Source organism: Sarcophilus harrisii, chromosome 1 (assembly GCF_902635505.1).
Source record: "Sarcophilus harrisii chromosome 1, mSarHar1.11, whole genome shotgun sequence".
NCBI lineage: Eukaryota > Metazoa > Chordata > Mammalia > Dasyuromorphia > Dasyuridae > Sarcophilus > Sarcophilus harrisii.
Window position 1 is genome coordinate 356,885,111 of NC_045426.1, and position 23,153 is coordinate 356,908,263.

Below are 23,153 nucleotides of genomic sequence, written 5' to 3' on the forward strand. Positions count from 1 at the left end.
TGGCTTCCTTTCTGCTTGACAAGGAAATCAAGTGTTTTCTACCTGAAGAATATTTTTGGTCTTTTTTGTGACAAGTGATTTACATTGGTTCCTGCCTTTAGAAGATGGAGATAGTTGTGTTGATTTCTGTTCTTTTATCCATTTCCCAAATTTTAATATTGATAACTTGTTCAAATAGATCAAGCTGCTTTTGCCTCAATTGCAGTCTTCTCATTTCTTTTTCTTTTAGTTGGGTATTGATTTTGATCTGTGATTATAAGTTAGTGATCTGACTATATACAGATACCTGATTCAGAAATGACTCCCACATTAGCAACTAGTTGTTTGTTGTCTTGTTGAAACATATAATCAATCTTCCTGCCAGATTTCCATTTAACTGTGACTTCTTTTTGTTTTCTGGTTTTATTTATAGCCAGAATGTGAAAATTGATTTGACTCAGTTGCTCCAGCAATATGTCATTGGACTGTATTTAAAGTATCAGCAGTGATTGCCTGTTCTACATCTCTGTCACTAAAGAGAAAGGGAAACTATATAGTACTATTAGCCATTTAAAATGTTTCTTTGTTTCATGTGTTGCTTTGGCAAAAAGAATTAATTATCAAGTGTCCAGTGTGTTGGATATAAATCTTACTCACTTGGCTAAGCTGGCTCTTCAAAAAGAAAAACAAAATTGCAGGGTTCTACTCAGAGCTTTTCAAGCATGGTAGAACCTGCCAGAACTTATGTTCTGCTGGCAGTTTTAAGAATGTAGTCACTTTGACATGCTGAGTCATTGAATAGGATTTTGAATAGGACCAGAACACATTATCTATTGAAGCCTTATGAGGTTGACTCTGAGGTTCAGAAAGGTGAAATGACTTGCTCATGGTCACATAATTAGTAAAGATCAAACCTAGGTCTTCTGTCTGTAAGCCCAGAGATCTTTTAATTGTTCCATACATATAAAGTGTGGGCAGTAGTATCACAGTGCAGTTCTTAAGAGTTTTCTGACTGCTAATCAGATTCTATAGATTCCTTAGATTTTTTGTAATGTGATATCTGATTGAAAGACTTTTCAGACAGAATTTTCAAATCTGTAATTCAGCAATTAGCTAGGAGACATCTCAGGATTTTTCCCCTTTCATTTAAAAAAGCCAGCCATAATATTTATCATATTGGTTTGAATATAGACCATGTCAAGACAAAAGCTAAGTTCTTTAATGACACTTTTTGAAAGGAAAATAAAAAGCATAAACACAAGTGTGCATGCACCATTTTGTGTACTGAGGAGGAAAATCAGCCCACTAATTATATCTGGATAATGGAAAGAACATTCGCTGGTTTAGAATTAGAGAACCTGAATTTGTCTTGCCTCTACTACTTGCAATCTTTGTGGCTTTAGGCAAATAAACTCCTTAATGAGACTACAGTTTTCTCAATCCTTACATGAGGGAATTGAATTTGATAGCCTTTGTGGGACTGTAGCTTTGTTTATGATCCTATGCTCCTGGAAATACCATTTAATTTTGGTAGCAGTCAGATTTGAGTATAGGTATTGTTTTTGTTTAAGGAATAAAGCAAATCCAAATAAATTTTCCCGTTTCTGAAAAATAACAATTTCACAACTGAAAATTTGATTTTTAAAAATTAGGTGCAACACTGTTTTTAGAAGTTGTGAACTTAGAGAAATTTTCTAGGAAAAAAACTTCCAGAAAATATTTAATTAACTAAAATACTGTCTATCTTATGCCTTCTATTTGGTGGTCCAAAAGAAGTTTTAAGTGTTTTTAAAATTATTTTACAAACCTCATACAAAGATACATCCTCTTTTTACTTTCTTGAGAACTTTAGCAACTTGCTTGATGCAATCACATAAAAAGTAAATCACATCTAGGCCAACTTCCCAAACATGTTCTAATTTGTTATGCCTTTAAGGTTGCATCTTCATTATTACCTAAGTTGTGATTCATGCTTGTATCTCTAATGTAATAAGCTCCATTGCCAGGTCTTGAAAAATTGGAAGCTTTTTAACTAGTCATAACAAAAAAAAATTAATAATACTATTTTAAAATACTACTGTGTTCACCACAATGTAACCTTGACCTTGAAGAGTTTATAGTTTATTTGAGAAGATAGTAAGTCAATCCCTTTGACTTGATCACTCTTAGTTTTTCTTTATATTCTACAGCATAGTGTTTTGAACATATTTGACACTTGATATTATTGAATGGATGACTTACAAACAATAAAAGAATGTATACGTCTAAGTGCTCCACTGACAGGGAGAAGTTTAGAGAAGGGAAATATTTAGAAAGGGAATTGAGTAGCAGCAGCAGAAATTCTGCTGCTACTACTACTGTTACTGTAGTGATAATTTAGAATATATGCCTCTGAATGTACACCATGCTAGAACATAGGCCAGAGTTCTTAAATGAGATCCCTTTGAAAAGAAAATAGAATACTATATACAAGTGTATTTCTTTCCAAGTGCTTTAGTTAGTTATGTATGCTGAAAGAAAAACACCAATTATATCTGTACAATGGGAAGGACATTCATTGGATGTAAAGTACTTGAATTTAAGTAATAGTTTTGCTACTATGTAATCTATATGACTTTAGGCCAAAAACAAAACAAAACAAAACACCTCTCTTTACTAGATAGTTTCTTATCTTTAAAATGAGAGGCTTCTGAGTGCTATTACAATAGTTATAGGGGCAATAGTGATAGTATCAGTAGTAGTGTTAGTATTAGTAATAGTAATAGTTGTTGAAGCCATGTGGAATGGATATATTTTGAGGAAATGAATACACAGAAGAAAGACTAAGGTCTGGGAAAGAGAAAAATTAAAGAGAACTCTGGGAGCTTCATGAGGGAGGTAAGAAAGTACTCAAGGAAGAGGAGAGGAAATTAGGAGAATTAGGGTAGTGGTGTCTATATAATTTGAATAAGGAGAGAATTTCAAATAATGGCCATTGAAAAGTGTTTTATGAACATGTCAAAGAAGATCAGAAAAAGCTTTTGGTTCAATTAGATGAAAATTATTGGAGATTTTAGAACATTGTATTAAAAGACAGACAACAATGGAACTAAATTTGCTCTACTGGAGATAGTATGTATAAACTGTTTATTGGAGAAGGTTTGTTGAGAAAAGAAAGAGAAAATGAATATGTTTGAGCTGGGTCAAGTGTAACCTGTTTGTGTTTGACAAGAGGAAGAACAAGAGAGAATAAATCTAAAGGAAATAAGAGAGAGAAGATATTTTAATATTTAAAAAGTCAGATGGAAAGTTCATTCAATGACAAGCTTCTGATATGCACAGATTTATTTATAAAAGAATCTTTAATCTTAAAGAGTTTCTAAGAAAGATAATGATGAACAAATAAGTGTTTGAAGTAGAATAGGAAAAGTGTTATGAGGATGAAATATAGCACTATGGAATTTTGTAGTTTGGAGTAATCAGAAAAGATCTCTTGGAAGAAGAGATATTTACATTGAAATTCAAAGGGTCAGAAGAATTTCAGAAGCTATTTTGGAAACTGTTTGGGAAGTGGCAGGAACTGTATAAGTAAAGGCTTAGAAGGCATTTATGTGGAATGATGGTATAGTTTGACTAAAGCCTAAGGGAATTATTATGGGAAAATGTATTGCAGTTAGATTGTAAAAGATCTTTAAAATAAGACTAATTAATGGTAGCTGGCTCAGTGACATTGAAATTTTTTAGAGAGTTACATCAGCATTTGAATGATGGTATAGCAATAAAACCTCATATCAAGGTATAGAATTGATTAAAAAGGGGGAGAAACTGGAGGAGGAAAGATAAAAGAAAGCTATTTCTTTGGTCAAGAAAAAAAGATGGTTTGAAAGAAAATGATTTCAGGGAATTGGAAGGGATCTTATTAAGAAAATAAGGGGTCAAGAAATGAGAATTCCTAGGACAGGTAGGTGTCAAGGAGATAGAGCACTGGTCTTGGAGTCAGGAGGACCCGAGTATTAAATGTGATTTTAGATTTCTAACACTTCCTAGCTGTATGATCTTGGACAAGTCATTAACTCCCCCTCACCTCCGCCATGAGACTTTTTTGCTTCACAGAATCAGACTTTCTATCCTGAAGGCCATTTTCTATATCTCAACAAAATTTATCTTTGTAGAATATGCTAGAAGTATTATTTTCTATTTGTTTGAAGGCTTCTAGTATTGGAAGACCTTCAATCCTCACGTCAGATTTCATTTTTGGATGAATATGTCAGGAAGTTTTTCCATGTTCTTAAATATTCTGATGGCTTGATTATCTCATATTCCCTCTAATGATGCAGATTGCAACCTTTCTATTTCTTTACTTTACCCCCTCCTCTTATTATGTGAGAGACTTGTTATTGTCCCATCAACTCACTTCTAAGGATCTTCCTCTTGACAGTACTACATGTACATAAGTAGGATACCTGAGTTTTACCTATTGATTATCCCTCACAATTATCAGTACTGTCTTTTTGAATGACATCCTCTACTCTTCCTTTCTTCTATAATTTCATTTGTTAATGGTGAAGCCTGCTTATTCTCTCCATGTACTTCTATGTATCCCTTTGGTTGACCTACATTTTTTTCTTTAAATTTGGAGAATATAGTGTTTTCTATGACTCACAACCATATAAAACTGGTTGAATATTGGTATTAAAAGAATAGGACTTTGTTTTGGAGAGAAGTTTGGGGCCATTAAAAGAACTTTGTGATTTTCCCAAAGCATTCTAACCCATTTTCCTTAGTTCATACCCAACTTATTATCTATCTTGAATAGCTCTTATCCATGTAAAAATACTTTGTAGTCTGGATAACAGGCATTCTTCATCCACTTAGTTTTATGAATGCTTAGGCCAAATGATGGTTTTTTTGAATATTCAGTGTTATTATTCAGAAGGAGGCTTTTAGGTATTCTTGGGCTTGATGCATTCAGTGTTATATAATTTACAAAGAGGATCATTTGCGGACTTCCTTATCTACAAAGAATCTGTCTTTGACTTTACTCTGTCCTGGATCTCTTCCATGACAATGGCAAAGACCTTTGTGGTTTTCTTATTTTATGTCTATTTTGGTATGAAATATTAGATAACTATCAAATATGAGTATTTCTGATGTCTTTAAAATTTTTTGCATAATTTTTAATGTATAAATGGAAGATAACTTTTAAGGCAGTATTTTCCTTTGGCTAACATTTTCCTTACATCAGAACAAATTTTACCTCTTTAAAGTTTCCACAAATTGTTCCTAGTGCTAGCACCAATTTGATCAAGCCCCATCCTTCTTCTATATGACCATCTTTCAAATACTTGAAGATAACTATTATGTTCTCCTTAGGTTTTTGTTTTTGTTTTTTATCCTATGCTAAAACATCTTCTGTTCCATCAACTAAGCATGCCATGATTTTAAGGCTTTTACCATCTTGCTTGGCTTCCTCTGGACACTTTGCTGTTTCCCTCATCTCTTCCCTAAAATATGGCACAGAGAACTGATGAAAATATTTCATGTATAATCTGACTAGGGCAGAGTACAGAAAGATTATTATCTTTCCCTTTCTTGACAGTATATCTCCTTTAAGCAGGCTGAACTTTGTAATCCAGTAAAACACCCTTTTTTTTTTAGATACGCTGCTTTCTGTCCCTCTTTTGTGCTTATTGAAGGTTGATTTTTGGTTCCAACAATAAGACTTTACATTAAAAAAAAGTTAAACAACATATTAGAGTTCACACAGTATTCTAGATGACTAAAATTTTGTTTCTGATTCCTAATTAAAAACACAAATTAGAAAGGAGTGGATGTGCTAAAGGAGAATATAGTGATAACTGTCTCAAGAAAGAATAGCATAGAAATCTAGACTCAGGTAAATATGATGTACTTTAATAGGTCCTAAGGGCATTACTGTTCTATAACTGATGATTGGTAATGATGACCTTGAGTTATGAAGATAAGGTTTAGTTTTGAACAGAAATGTGTAATAAATTTTAGAAATATTATTATTTTTTAAAATAACTTTTTATTTACAAATTAAATGCATGGGTAATTTTATAACATTGATAATTGCCAAACCTTTTGTTCCAATTTTTCCCATCCTTCCCCCCTCCCCAAATGGTAGGATGACCAGTACATGTTAAATATATTCAAGTATAAATTAAATACAAAATAAGTATACATGACCAAACTGTTATTTAGTTGTGCAAAAAGAATCAGACTCTAAAATATTGTACAATTAGCCTTTGAAGGAAATCAAAAATGCAGGCAGGCAAAAATATAGGGATTGGGAATTCAATGTAATGGTTCTTGGTCATCTCCCAGAGTTCTTTCTCTGGGTGTAGCTGGTTCAGTTCATTACTGCTCCATTGGAACTGATTTGATTCATCTCATTGCTGAAGATGTCCAGGTCCATCAGAATTGATTATCATATAGTATAGTTGTTGAAGTATATAATGATCTCCTGGCCCTGCTCAAGAAATATTCTTATTAAAAATAGTTTTAAGCAACAAAATATTTTTTCTATTTTTAATGAATAAGCTTCATTTATCTGCAAGATTTGCTTATTTGGATGGAGGGCAATGTGGTAAATTAGAAAAATTAATGGACCTGGAAACAGAATTCTTGGGTTCAAATCATGGCTTTGAACTGAGTATAATTCACTTAAACACTAAGCCTTCATTTCCTCTTGTGTAAAAAGGAGATTCTCATGTCAGTTGGTTGTTTTGAAGAAAGCACTTTGTAAACCCTAAAGTGAAAAATAAACATATGTTGATGATGCTATCCAAGATGTTTAAATTAGCAAGGAATTACTGCCTATTTTATTTGTTCACTGGTTAGGTGAAATACCAACATTTTGATGCAACTTAGATTGGATCTGTAGAATTTAAAAATGTTCAAAATACTATTTTTTTTTTGGAGAGAAACTTTCATATTGAGTTATCTCTAGCCATGCTGCATGAAGAAAATAGTGACAAAATAAAACTATTATTTTAAATTATCAGAGCTGTTTTAAATTAGAAATGCATGTTTTGAAATGTTTAGTGATATTTGTATTTTTTTTTAGCATATTGTTATTTTGAGGACATATAAAGCAAATAAAGCTTGTGTCCCTAGTATTCCTGTGGAATATAGTAGGCACTTAATAAATGCTTGCTGAATTGAATTGGAATGGCTTAGGAAGAAATAAAATTTTTGTTTAAACTTCATGATCCACTAGCATGAATATGCTAATTTTTTGTTTCAATCATATGCCTATTAATGGTACTTTTGCCTTTCAGCTTTTCTGGGAGAAGAGGCTACAAGGACTTAGTGCATCAGATGTAACAGAACAAATTATAAAATCTATGGAACTTCCAAAAGGTCTTCAAGGTAGCATATTTAGCATTATTCCTTATTGAGTACATAATACTTATGGCAATTTTTTTTTTTAAGTCAAGGGGAATGAATTTTAATTTTAATATTGTAGTTTGTGATTTTTACCCATTGTATGTGTAAGTCAGAACTTTTACATTGTACCTATCACACTTGGGTCAATGTCTGTTCTGCCATTGTTTTTTAGCAGGCTGCTGCTTTGTAGAGTCCACACTCTGATTCTTTAATCAGTACTGCTAAATAGGAATGAGGATTGAAACACTTATTTCCGTCAATTGCTACTGAAGAAATAGCCAACAGCCGGAAGTGAAAAAATTTCATAGGAGTTCCTTTTGCGTGTGTGTGTGAGTGTGTGTGTGTGTGTGATCTTTTAAGTCTGGTTTTTTGGAAAATGTTGGTTCACTTTTTTAATCTCTAATGTCTGATTTACAAAATGCAAATGTGAAGTTTCGTTCACAAATATCTATATGCAATTAGTATTTCAGTATTATTCCTTAACATTCATGAAAATTATTGCTTTAAGCAATTAATATTCAATAATTTTGCATTTGTTGCTCTAGTTCAATGTAAATAAGACTAAATATAATTAAAATTTATAACCATTTCTTCTATTACTTTGGGTGTTTTTAATAGGGATTTGAAGGATCATAGAGTTAGAGCTGGAAGGAGTTATAAAAGGTATTACTATAGAACAGTTTTGAAGCCTTGATATAATGATTATGAGATAATTGTTTTATATGATTATAACACAGGTGACTTGGAATAGAGATGGCTTGAAGGTAGTGTGGAGGCCTAGTTAATGCTAAAATATATTATAAAACTATTTGGGATCCAAAGGACATATTAAGGATATAATGTTATTTTAGAAGGTAACTAGATCTTGAAAATAGTAGATTTGATGACATGTAGCCTATTTATAAAAGTATAATACCTTGAAGTCTTTTTGGTTATTTTGAATACTTATTAAAATTAGCTCAGCCATCTTTGTATTATAATTTCATGTAAATGTTAAATAAGAATATGTTTATATATGTATATATAAATATGTGTATGTATCTAGGCATCTAAGATTTATTATTAAATTAATTTGGTGCTGTTTTCTGCAGCATATGTTCCTACAATATTCCCAGATATCTAATATGTCTTGTTAATTTCTTGCAAATATTTTTAGGGGTTGGCCCAGGTAATAATGACGAGACACTTTTATCAGCTGTTGCCAGCGCTTTGCACACCAGCTCTGCACCAATAACAGGGCAAATCTCTGCTGCTGTGGAAAAAAACCCTGCTGTTTGGCTTAATACATCTCAACCCCTTTGCAAAGCCTTTATTGTTACAGATGAAGATATTAGGTAAAGTATTTTTTTAAAATATAGTTATTTTTTCTTTGAATCAACACTATTAGAAATTAACCTATCTCTGCTACTTGGTAAATATATAAATACATTTTTAATGTTAGGTAAATCACTAAATCTCTTTAGGCTTTAGTTTCTTTTCTGTAAAATATTGATTTAGATGGTCTGCAAGGTCCCTTCCAGTTCTTACTCTGTTCTTTGTGTTCAATATGATTACTGATTTATTTTGATTTCTCATCTATCAAATAATTATTAATAGTTGCCTTAATTTTCTATGTAATATACTTATTATGAGGATAAACAAGATAATAAGGGATGCTTTCAACATGTAATTGCATTGACAGTTATTAGTGCCATTAGGATGTTCAAGAGGGGATAACTAAAAGTGAATCGTCTATCCTATGATGTCTTTTATTTGGATTGTTTTTTCTTTAGTTTGTCTGTATAATTGTTTGAGTAATGCCTTTCATTGTGTTTAGCTTTTTTGTTTTTTGTTTTGTTGGCTTGGTGTAGTACCCTTCCTTAAATTCATCCCATTTCTACTTATAGTTCAGAGTAGTCTGTCTTGCTTTTATTTAGTTGAAGTATCTTACAAACATGTTGAGTTTATTTAGTTATATTTCAAGAGGGAAATCTAATTTATTATTCATATATGTAAATACATCAGTGTGTTTCATGCCTGAGTAATTGCTTTGTTATCCCAGGAAACTTATTTTTTACATTCCTAATTCAGAAGAATTATGTGATAAGGCATTATTGATTATTCTGGTGTTGATAGATTCCTCTCCATGCCCTCTTCAGGACTCATATCATGCTTCAAAAGACTCTAAAGAGAATCTTCAAGATTGTATTTAGTGCTATAAAATCAAATACTCGAATACTCTTTGTGGTTTCTTCCTAATTTTAAACAATTGATGCCTTCACTGTAAATGTAAACCATTCTCAAAGATTTTATCAAGATAAGGGAGTGTATTGGCCAGTAGCTTCATCACTATTATCACTTTTTTTTTTTTAATGATACACATATTTACAAAAAACATATTATATTCTCTGATTTTTGTCTTTCTTTCAATTTCCAATATATATTTTCTTTATTATACTGTGTTCTTCCCTGTACCCTCAAATTCTCTCACATTTAAGAATTCTCAGGGACCATATTTAATATCTTCTTTTTCTCAACCACACTTCTTGAATAAGCAGCCTATGCTGATTTCTTTAACTTCTTGTCCTTTCAGACTCTTCTAAATCCTTTGCAATATGACTTCTAACATTAATACTGTAATTAATAATGTAATAATGTTATTAATGCCGTAAGGTGACTTAATGCTTAATATTATAAGGAGACTTAATTAATTTGTAATTACTTGTAATACTGTCTTCTCCCTTGGTTTTCTTGACTTTGTAATCTCTTGGTTCTCCTACTTATCTGTGCCTCTTCTCAGTCTCCACTATTGAACCCTCCTTCACATTACACTATATTCTCTAACTATGGGTGTACCCCAAGGCTCTGTCTTGGGCTCCTTTCTTTCTATAAATTCTAATGTGGTGACATCACCTACCATTAGTTTAATTATCATCTTTATGCAGATGGCTTTAGGATCTCTCTATATAAAACCCATTTTTTTCCCCCTCCCAATCCAGTCTAGTATAGTCTGGTTTAACTAGATTTCACTAGTCCAACTAACTATGTAGCCAACTATTTGCTCATTGGGCATTTTGGATTGGATGAGCTATAACATTTCAAATTTAACAAAAGAACACATTTTTTTAATCCCTAGCCTTCTCCCAAACCACCCTTTTCCCAAATTTCCCTACTTCTATTGAGGACAGAACTATCCTTGCAGTTACCTCAGTTTCAAAGTTGGTATCATTCCCCAACTCCTCCTTTTCATTCTATTCTTATCTAGCCTATTAGTTGCTAAATCTTGCTATTTCTCCTTCTTCAGTATTTTTTTACAGTTCTCTCCTTTCTTCTCAGTTAGTCATACCCCCTTGTTCATTCCTCTTCACCTTTGTTCTGCACTATTACAATAGTTTTCTAATTGGTCTCTTTTAGTCTCTCTAGAGAACTCGACTATTTTGACCTTGTCTTGCCACTGGATGGATGACTGGAAGAGTGAGGCTGATGATTTTTTGCAATCCTGCCTCATTTAAATCCAGTTCATACAACAAGTTAAAACATCACCCCATCATATCATTGGTCCTTTCAAAAACTAACTACTGAAAATGTCTCAGGACTTTGTTTTGAACTCTGTTATTTTTATCTCTAAATTGAATCCAAAATTTTAAAACTTGCGATCCTTGAAATTTATATCAGGTTTTTCTCCTTTATATATTCTCTGTTTTCCTCAATTTTATGGGATATGTCCCTCCAGAAACACAGCATAGTGTATAAAGAATCCTGGCGTAGGACCACAATTTATTGGGTTTCACCGTGATCTTATTGAGGCTTTGTGAATATAACATGGATATTGTATTCTGGTGTGGTGTCATGAGGAAAAGCACCAAAATTACCATCAAAAGATCTGGGTTCAGTTTTGACTCTTAATACTGTGTAGCTGTGTGCTCTTTATATATATTAAATCATTATTATGAGTTATTCCCTCATCTCTAAAATTTTAATAAAATATATAGGGAAGACTAGAATAGAGAGATATTAAGGAGGTGTTTACCATGGGAAGCAGTTTCAAATGAGTCATATGTATGACTAAGTATTAAAATGTTAATTCTGTATTTAATTTTTATATATCAAATCTGTCTTTTATGTTGAGGGTGGATCACATTGGGAATAGTTCCAACTTGCTTTAAAACAATTTCTAAATTATCTTTTAAGGCTTTCAAAACTAAATAACATAATTTCTTTTGGCTTCTTTAACACCGAGATTTTCCAAATGCTTTTGTGTGCATACTTGTGTTAGCCCTTGTGCTTGAATATGTGTGTGTGTGTGTGTGTGTACACGTGCATATGCACAGCTTTTGTTCATGTGTGTATAGAAATGTCTCAGTCTTTTCCATTAATGAAATTAAATGAAAAAAATTCATTAGCCATAATACATCTAAGAATGTATAGTATGGATTTATTTTTGGTGTTTTTTCTTCAATGATGTATTTTTAGTAGTCAGGAGTCTCAGTTACAAATGTAATTTTTTCTAATTTTATTGAATTATTTTGTCTCAAGTTCAGTGTATGGATTAAAAGATGGATTACCATCTTTTGAGAATGAGAATTAAAAATAGCCTAGGAAAGTGTATTTTAAGGGGTAACAGAACTTTAAAATTCAAGCTTTTTATAGTTCCCTGAAATTACAAAGTCTTTTTTATTGTTGGTTATTTGACGAAATAAAATAGCATGCTTCGATTGTTAGCACAGTTCTTTTCCCCTCCCTAACCCTTTGTGGTTGAATTAATGTCCTTCCTAGAGTATTTTCCCTCTACCAAGACAAGTACTTTTCTACATGTGAATTGTTAGTATCTTCCCCTCTTTCCCCTCCCCTCCCCCCCCCCCAATTCTGATATTCTTAAAATTCCACATCATCTACAAAGCATTTCCTGAGTAACTGGAAATGTAATGGTGTCTCGCCTCCCCCCTCCATTTGTACATTGTCTGAACATGTAATTTCTATGACTCACTCTTTACTCAAATTCACACTCAAATTCAGTTTGATATGGTGAAAGGAACACTATATTTGGAGATAGAGGATCTGGGTATAAATTCCACTTCTTTCATTTCCTGAGTGATGGGCAAATCATGTTATTTCTCTGAGCCTCATTTTCCTTATTTATGAAATGAAATTTTGAAATGCATGGTCTTTAAGGTCCTTTCCAAATTTAAATCTGCTATTTTAAATACTAGTATTTATGTTTTTATAATTATATGTATTTATGTCAATCATAGGCCACTTTCTAAGATAGGGTTTCAGTTTTAAATTTCTATGGAATGGGTACTTTGTATATATTCCATGCTCTACATAATACCTGGCACAGAACTCTAACAGATAGTAGGAAATAACTCTTAGGTTGCATTGGTAGAATTCCAAGGGAAATAAAAGAAAATAATTTCTCCATAATTAAAATTAGCATATTCAATTCAACAAACATGTATTAATCACCTACTATGTCCTTGGCACTATGCTCTATGCTGTGTTTAAAAAAAATACATACACCCCCTCCCACACACACACCACACACATAAATAAAGGGGGATAAAAGTGACAATAGAAATGATATTTGTAACCAACATGATCACGTCACAACTCTTTCTATACTGAGCTCAGATGAAATTTATTGTTTTTATTACCATTAATAGTCATTATTTGCTTGTCATTGTTTGCAACTTTGCCTCTTAGATTTACACAGTACTCAGAGCAAGTCTGTTCCTAATAGCTTCCTCCTCTCTAATCTGTCAGGTGTGGTGGCTTCCAGATCGCCACTCTTAGACCTCATTGCCACACAGTCTCAGTGGATATTAATTGAAGTGACTTTATGATTACCAGACCACAATGGCAAAGCCATTGGCAAAGTCTATTTTTTTTTATATATATAAAGACATTTTAAAATTTCTATTAAAGCCAGATAGTCTTTTCCCTGTTTGCTTTCTAATAAGTTTTAAAATTACTTTAAAAATATGTAATATACTTTTTAAACCATAAATTCAAGAAAATGATGATAGCTGAAAGTCTGAACTTTTAATTAAGAATTCAGTATTGATAATGCTTCAGGATAGAAAGAATTCTACTGGTGAAAAGGCTAGAATAATTAAATTACATAAAAAAAGAGTAGTCTAATAGGTAGAAAGAAATTTTAGTTGTTCACCCAGTAAGCAGATTATGAAAATATTATTTGCAATTGCTGCTTTTGAACTTACAATATTAAATCAGCTAAGTAAAATAATTGATTTTTGAGATCATGAAATCCCCAGTCAGTCTAGGTAATAAATTCTTTACTACTTCATATTTGAGTACATTTAAATATTTTTCATTGGTTTATTAGTTGGAACAGATAGCCTTTAAGGAGCTTTTTTGATCCAGAGCTCTCATTTTAGCAGTGTCAATGCTCCTTCCACTGATGGCCCTCACTGCTTCTCTTAGTAACTAAGTCTTCATGTTTTTTAGTAAAAATCTCTGCATGTGTGACTTACACATCTAATGATCTAGTGATGAGCCTTTCTGATCTTAGATAGCAGGCCAGTCCCCATGTAAAGGTCTATAGTCCATCACCAGATCTATACTTGAAATCTGCTGTTTAGTGTAGACCAGCCTAAAATGTATAGTGCCATGTTCACAGTATTATATAGGGCATTGAATTAGAGCTATACTAGAAGATATTTGAATAAATGTCTTTAATATTCTGTTGTTATATTAATCCATTTGGCCTTGTTATAATAAAGAACCTTTAGTAATGGCCATGCAGTGGAAAGAACAATAACAACTGTAGCAGCAGCAACTAACATTTATGTAGCATTTCAGGGTTTGCAAAGAGCTCATGCTTAGTTTTATATCTGTGAAGTTAATTCAGTTCTTCTTCCCTTCTGTCTTACATGCATTTTCAGGAGTTCCTAATTTAAGGGGGGGGGGGGAAGCTTTATCTTGCTCTTCTGGTTCATTCATCTTGTATCATACCTCTCTTTTCACCATCAGTACTAAACTGGAAAAAAAGGTTGCCTATATTTGATGTCTGTTTTCTCATGACTATCTCCCCATCTTTCTACTGCAATGACTCTTCTCTCTCAAAACTACTTTTTCAAATATAACTAATGACTTTATCTTCAAATTCAATGATCTTTCTTTTCATCTTCAAACTCAAACTTGCAAAGTTGACAACTGCCTTCTACTGATAATACCAGCTCTTTTGACTTCAGAGATACTATACTCCCTTTTCTTATTCTAGCCTCTTTAACCACTTCTCTTTTTTCTCTTCCATTGATTCCTCAGTCTCTTTCTAATTTCTAAATGTCTGTGTTCACTAATTGCTCCTCTTCTCCTTTCTGTGCTTGGTCTTTTTTCTCATTAAGTTCCAAAGCCTTACCTTATTCTACACATTTTCATATAGGAGAGAGATTTTATTTGTTTTATCCTTAGGAAAGAATAGTAGAAATTATAAAGAAGTATTTTAGTAGACTATAAAGAAAAAAATTCCTATTGTTAGGATTGTCTCAAAATGAAATACCCCTTGTGAGTTGAAGAATTTCTTGTCATTAGAAGTATTTCAGAAGAGGCTTAATAATTGTTTGTCAAAGATATTGTAGAGGATAATCGTGCTTCAGGTTGTAGACCCAGTTGATAACTGCTGAGTTTGATTCATGCTAAAAAAATTATGAGTTTCTATTTTTATCATGACTTGTATATCATCCTGACACCTCAAACTGAACATGTTCCAAATCAGACTTATATATCTTTCCCCAGTAAGCTTGTTCCGCCATCTGATTTTACAGTTTCAACTTGTGGTGCCAACACTCGTGTTCATAAGCTTAGAGAGCGTTTCTGACCCTTTCCTTTCTCACCTCTTCTATCCAGGTACTAAATTGTTTATTCCAACTCTACATCTTTTGCATCTATTTCCACTAGCACCCTTTCCCATCACCTATTATAGATCCATGTTACCATTTGAACTAGTCTGTTTCAGTAGCCTTCCAACAGGTTTTCCTAGTTATACTCCTTGCCACTCTCTTAATTCAACTTTTATATCCTTGCCAAGTTCATTTATCTCATGCAAAGATATGATCATGTCATTCCCTTAACTCACAAATTTCAGTACTTTCCTATGGTCTTACAATTTCAAACTTCTTTGCCTGATATTCAGTGTATTCTGCAATCTGATGTTACTCTACCTTCCTAAACTTAACCTTATATTATTCCATTTTTATACTTAAAATCTGATTAAACTAGTCTATTTTCTATGCTTCAAACAAAATGTGTATCCTTCTATCTGTTACTTGTACTTAGAGAGCATTTCCTCATTCTTCTACTGAATTCTTACCCATTCTTTAAAGTCTAACTTAACTATTGTCTTCTTTATTAAATCTTCCTTAATCCAACAAGTTAGTGACAACTTTCCCTGATAGACCACATATAGTACCTGATTTTGCAGTGCATTTGTCTTATAATGCCTTTTTTGAGATGGTTGATAAAGAACTAATGTTGTAGAAAAGATGTCAGTTTACACAAGCACAGGAGGTTCCTCATCAGGAACTCCTGCTACCAATTACATTCCAAATATATTTTTAAAGATTGCATTTCTGAGTTAAATATTTTAACAATTCTGTTTTATCCTCCACTAAGCAATATGAAAAGACATTCATTCTTTAAACTCTGTACTTCTCCTAGAAGCTAGCTCATTGTTCTGCACATGGTGTAAATTAATTGTATATTGAATAAATGAATGAATGACCTGATTATATTTACATTTACCTATTTATTCCCAAATTCTTATACTCATTATTTTCTCCACGATCCATGTTCAATATTTACTTTTATAGTTCTTCCTTGAAAGAAAGTATTTTAATAAAAAAAAATTATTGAACATCTCCTTTGCATGGCCCTTTATATTGCAGGAGTTTTAAATTTGAGTTCCATGAATTTGTTTTATAAAGTATTTTATTAGCTAATTTTTTTTTTATTTGCTAGCAGAACACATGACATAAAAATAAGGTTAAGAATCTCTGTTTCAGAGAACCACGAGATTCTTAAGAATAGTCCTACAAACAATTTTCAGTGTAGATGATTGTTTTAAGAACTATAATATTTATGAAGAGTTGATTCTTATTTTTCTCTCTCTAAAAAGTTTGTAAAGTAGACTTACCATATATCATTTATGATTTTTATAATTTTTGGTTTTGGAATAAAATACCATAGATCTCCAAAGTGGGTACTCTGCATCTCTAGTGACTTGTGTCATGACCTGAAGGAATAATCTAAAGAGGGGGTGTGATGTGTGTGTGTGTGTGTGTGTGTGTAAATATCATAGCCAAATTGCATGCAACATAATTATGCCATCCCCTTTCATTTATCCATTATCTCAGCATTCATCCACTTTCCCTTTCCTACATCTGGTCATTAGTGGCTTTCTAATCTCCTAAACTTCCCCCTTCTATGATGGCATAAGTTATAATCCACCCATGACTCAGGTACTTGGAGTAGCTACACAGGCAAACTACTACCATGCCTTTATACCCACAGTATTTCTGCCACTTATTCCCCTCTCCTCCAAATCACCTTGGGGCTAGAAGTACTCTTAGAGTTTTGACTCTTCATTTTAGAGCATTGAGGTTAAATAAAACTCCCTTCTCTCCTTTTATATTTTTGAAAGTAAATAGCAAAAAATCACACAAATGGGTAAGCATAGAGGTTTTATTATATCTTCTCTCCCTTGGACTCACCCTTTTTTCCCTGAACTGATATATCTCTGTCAGTTTCACTGCTATTCTTTTAGTTTCCTAAGTTTGCAACATCCTCATTATCCTAGATACACTCAACTGAAGCTGCTCTCTTCAAAATTACTAGTTTAATTTACCAAATCTAATAATCTCAATCTTGAGCTTTTGGCAAGATTTGACACTATTGACCAATCTCTTCTCTTATATTCTTCTCTCCTTTCTGGATTGCTGAAAATGATGTGTATCACCTATAAAAACTCATCTATGTATACTTAAACTTGGAAGCTGAATCTTATAAATGTTTGAAAAGGATTTTTAAACAGATTTATAAGATAGTTTCCAGTATACAAATAAAGATTTTTTGGTGGGTTTTAAACCAACTTTTTTTTTTTTTTATTAAAATGCTTTTTTTAATAACTTATTTATTAAAATGCAACATCTGATTAGTTTGCAAAAAAAAAGATTGACATCAAAGAAGATAGACTATTTACTAGTTGAATTTCAGCAACAGCAACACCACACACACACACACACACACACACACATATCTTTGCTGAACTTATGGATGGGATGGAAAATGTTGGTGTTATGATTTAATAATGATAGCCAACTATACACTGATTCAGTATAAATCTCTGTCTTTATTTGAAATTTTTTTCAGCTATAGTCATCAAAAACAAGTATCAAAATACACTGAACTTCACACTAGTCTTTGATTGTTGTTTTGTATATTGTTGAGCTAAAATTTATTTTATTTTATTTTTTTATTATAATAACTTTTTATTGACAGAACCCATGCCAGAGTAATTTTTTTACAACATTATCCCTTGCACTCACTTCTGTTCCACTTTTTCCCCTCTCTCCCTCCACCCCCTCCCCTAGATGGCAAGCAGTCCTATATATGTTGAATATGTCGTAGTATATCCTAGATATAATATATGTGTGTAGAACCAAACAATTTTCTTGTTGCACAGGGAGAATTGGATTCAGAAAGTAAAAATAACCCGGGAAGAAAAACAAAAATGCAAACAGTTTACATTCATTTCCCAGTGTTCTTTCTTTGTGTGTAGCTGCTTTTGTCCATCATTGATCAATTGAAACTAGATTAGGTCTCTTTGTCAAAGAAATCCACTTCCATCAGAATACATCCTCATATAGTATCGTTGTTGACGTATATAATGATCTCCTGGTTCTGCTCATTTCACTTAGTTATCAGTTCATGTAAGTCTCTCCAAGCCTCTCTGTATTCATCCTGCTGATCATTTCTTACAGAACAATAATATTCCATAACATTCATATACCACAATTTACCCAACCATTCTCCAATTGATGGGCATCCATTCATTTTCCAGTTTCTAGCCACTACAAACAGGGCTGCCACAAACATTTTGGCACATACAGATCCCTTTCCCTTCTTTAGTATCTCCTTGGAGTATAAGCCCAGTAATAGCACTGCTGGGTCAAAGGGTATGCACAGTTTGATAATTTTTGGGGCATAATTCCAGATTGCTCTCCAGAATGGTTGGATTCGTTCACAACTCCACCAACAATGCATCAGTGTCCCAGTTTTCCCACATCCCCTCCAACAATCATCATCAAATTTAAAAACAGTAAAGCACCTTGAATCATACTGCTCTTATGAAAACAGGTTATGGTCTGCATCAGTGGAAAGCCTATCTAATTCACAGATTTCATCAAATTATCAGTCTGTTTTTTATGAGCATCAAGAGGCCCTACAAAAAAATAAAGTAATAAGAATTGAATGACTTCTTTTTCAAAAATTTAATACACTGGTTAGGAATTTTAGTAATCGGGAAGGTTTTATTAAATTAGTAAATAAATGATATTTATTTATAAATAGTAAATTAGTAAATAAATGATTAGTAAATTTGTAAATAATTAGTAAATGAATGATATTTATAAATAAAACAAAAATGGTTTTAAGAGTATTTCATATTTATATCATCCTTTTAAAATTTATAAATTTTGAGATGATTTCCTATATTTATAATTTTAAACACAGTAGTACATATATAATTTATAAATCAGACATACTATGCATATATTAAAGAAAGATATTTTAAAATTGTTTCTTAGTGGGCTAGGCAGTGAGAAATTTTGAAGATCTCTGTGATAGACAAATGACCCCTTAAATAAGTATCAAGTATTCATTAGTTAATTAATACAGATACTACCTTTTGGAGCTTAGTTTTACCTGGCGATGAGGAAATAAAAAATTGAAGTTTTGGTGGATAGATCAGAAAATCTGTGAAGAATAATTATGTATCTACCAGTAAAAGTTAGAATAATATCATTGGGTACCAACTCCTCTCTTCCCCTCCCCTCACCCCCCCAAAAAAAGAACTATTTCTGAGAAGTTGAGGCTAATTTCACTGGAATATGATAGTTTTCTACATTAATTATATACATGCATCCAAAGTTGATGTGGTTGTGTTTAAATCCTGCTTGAATAATAAGAAAAAATTAATTTGATTTTTATATGATTGTCTTATTTTTCTGTTCATTGATAGTATAGGGATTAAAAATTTTCATAGTATGAATTTTACTCTGGATACTCAAGACATTATTTAGTATAGTATTTGGGATTTGGGGGGACATATTTTAGAAGCATATTATACATAATAACTTTTCTCATTGAATTATCTGTATATAAACTCAAAGGTCCTTTGTCCATGTGATCTGGTTTTGAGTAGTTTCATGATATCCACAAAACATTAAAAAGTACTAATGAAGAATTTGTGGAAAGCATCAGCAAGAATTATAAAGAAAGAAAAGACCTGGATCATTTGTGGTCTGTTGTGGTCTGTTGTGGTCTGATTTGGCATAGAGGCAAAAAAATAAGTTCTTTGAGACTGGAAAGGGTTAGATTAAGAATATAATCCTGATGATGAACTATATGTATGCTGTCCAAAGACCTGCCTACCAAAATTGAATTGGCTCATGGCCAGATTGTTCATAAAGTCTTAAAATTTTTAGGCCATACCAATACTTGAAAATCATATTCCAAAGCATCAGGGGGCTATTTGTGGATATGCTTTTCCACTATGTGAGATCACAGCTCCTTTGCATTCCATGCAGGTTTTGTGGATAGACAAGAATTCTATATGATAAGAATATATGAATGAATTGTACTCTGCACTGGTAGAGTCTATGTTGAGTGCACTTTGTGTTGTCAGTCCGATTAAGTAACAAGAGATCCTTAAAAACAAAATAACCATACTGTTTCTTTGTCAAGAATTTAAAACTTAAGAGTTTTTAAAGTTGTCACAAAAGTATATGACTAGTCCTATAATTTTCTTTTGAGAGTCTTCAATTTTTTCTCATTTTTTAAAAAAACAGAAAACAGGAAGAACGAGTACAACAGGTGCGTAAGAAATTGGAAGAGGCACTTATGGCAGACATCTTATCACGAGCTGCTGATACAGAAGAGATGGATATTGAAATGGACAGTGGAGATGAAGCATAAGAATTTGATCAGGTAAATAAAAAGTAAAGCTAGTCAGCCTGCAATCTTGTGTTAGTTGCAGAGAAATGAACATTTTCAAATAACTATAAATTTTTGAGATCATTAACTTATGTCACTATATGAAAGATACTGTTCCTTGAATGTATCAAATGAATAGCAAGCATTTATTAAACACATGTTAGTGCACAGGATACTTCCAAGTGTTGGGGATACAAAAATAAAATAGGTTCTGATTTCAGAGAGTTTATATTCTATTGGGTAGACACATACATGTGGAAATATATACAAAATATATGTAGGTTATTTTCAGGAGTGTAAGGAGGGAAAAGCATCTCACTAGGTTGGAAAGGTTAGGAATGCATCCTGTAGGAGATAGCATTTAACTTTAACTTTAAAGGAAACTAGATATTTAAAAAGGTGAAGTTGTGAGGAAGTAATATAGAGGACAACAGATGAATAAACCTTTTTTCTAAAAGTTACCAATAAAGTTGAGTTAACCCTTAGTTATTAGGAAAAGAAAATCTTAACTCCACTTAACCCAAAATGGATTGGCTGCATTGTGAAGTAGTGAATTCCTCTTTATTGAAGCTTTTCTGGTACAGACAGAATAAATAGGTATTATTGATTATGTAAGTAGTTAGCAGCACAGCAGATAGAGTACCTGGCCTGGAGTCAGGAAGACTCATATTCTGTGACTCTGTGATAATTCTTTCTTTTAACTGAAGTTTTGGTATTTCAGAAAATTGGTAGGATTTTTTTTTTCTTTTATTACTTGCAGCTTTAATGTTAGTGAAAAAAATATATATTTTAATCATCCAGCTATATAAATATCCATGTTATTAATATTCTTCAATTAAAATTCATGGTCCAGGAACTGGAAATTGTAGTTAACTACATTATCCTGTTAAATTTCATTTTTGTATATAATTGTATAGAAGTAACATGGTGAAAATAATCTTTAGTTAGAATTTCTAAAAACTTAAGAGGATCAAAATGTTTCATTATGAAAGGTAGAAAAATACAGTATTTGTATTTGTAGATCTTGGAAGCTAGTTTTTTCTTTAATAGAAAATTTAAATTGTGCTTATATCACCAACATGTTTTTTAAAAGCACTTTACATAAATGTTAGCTCCATTATGGATACAGGACATGTTCAGAAATTCTGGGCAATTTTCTTATATCATTTCTTACATTATAATATTCACATTTTTTTTTTTTTTTTGACTTGGCTTGTTCTTTTGGGAGACTCATAATCCTTAAATTATTTCTACTTATCCTGTCTTTTCACTCAATGTGTTTTGCTTGTCGGAAATCATGTTTTCTTTTAATGTTACTTTTTTTTCCTTGTCTTCCTTGAGATCTGTTTTTCATTTCTCTGTTTGCATCCTCAATCAGATGTTTTATATTTTGTTAATGTTTGCCCCTTTGGTTTCCATTTTTCTGTTCTGCCAATTTATTTCTGTTGTGTCTACCACAAATTTTGCTTTTGAAATATTTATTTTTCAAATTATTTAGGAACATCTTCTGGCCTCCTTGCTGTTCTTCCTAGCATTTCTCCTATGCCCAGGAAGCTCTCCCTCCTCATATCTACTTCATGGCTTCTGTGGTTTTCTTCATATCTCAGCTAATGTCTCTCTGTCTCTCTGTATGTCTCTCTTCCTCCTTCCCTCCCTCTTTTTTTTCTTCAAAAAAATTTTTCTCAGTTCTCAGTCTTAATACTTTTTTTTTTCTGAAACTCTTCCCAATTTATCCTTCTAATTTTTTTTTTTTTAAACTATGTCCTCTTTCCTGGTAGAGTGAGAATAAGAATTGTCTTTGTATTTTCAATACTTAGCACAGTAGCAGATGCTTAATAAATACTATTTGATTGATCAGAGATTGATTCATTGTCTTTTGTCTGGATTTGTTTAGCCAACTTGGAGTCCAAATTGTCTGTTATTAATATTCCTGTTTACATGTTTGCTTATTCTCAAGTTTTGAGTTTTATTTCTTCTGAGATCTTTGATAATTTCAGTATTATTTTTGCTCTTACATTCCCCTTTTTCTCACTTTCTGATACTTTCTTCACTTGATGGTGGTTTCCCTTTGGACTATACTTCAATATCAACTCAGTTTCCTCTCTTTTCAAGCAATTCACTTTTCACTAGAATTGGTCTCTGTCCTAAGTGACTTTTAGGGGAATAGAATTAATCACAGCCATGTACCAGGATTCTTTGCCTTAGGCTTAGTGAAGTACTAATAGTCCATACCTGTTGGCAACCTCTATTTCTCAGTTCTCAAATAGAATACTGTTGGTGCACAAAGCAATTTCATGCTACAACCCCAGCCACAGCAAGCTTCTGCCTTTTTTCTGAGGCACTGGGAAGTTGGGGGAAGAGGGGGAATGGAAGGAAGTTAAGTTGGGTGTGTTCTCTTATAAGCCTGAGTTGGGCAGTAAGGAAAAAAGTGCTGAGTGTTTTAGGGGTTGGAGATTGTCCTTCTCTGATGTTATTTCATCAGTGTTTTACGTCATTAAAGTTCTTGATATCTTAGAACAAGGAAAAGGCTGAAATTGCTTTACCTTGGTCATAATTCCTATTTTAGAGAG

At 32.4% G+C, this 23,153-nt stretch overlaps 1 protein-coding gene across 1 annotated transcript in view; it reads left to right on the forward strand.

Moving 5' to 3' along the window:
* Positions 1-23,153, forward strand: part of MBD2 (methyl-CpG binding domain protein 2) — a 90,889-nt gene that overhangs the window by 62,353 nt on the left and 5,383 nt on the right. Inside the window, 3 exon segments of the mRNA XM_031945947.1 lie at positions 7,263-7,353; positions 8,528-8,705; positions 20,439-20,577. Of these exon segments, the coding sequence (XP_031801807.1) occupies positions 7,263-7,353; positions 8,528-8,705; positions 20,439-20,565 (396 nt within the window). The 3' untranslated portion in view covers positions 20,566-20,577.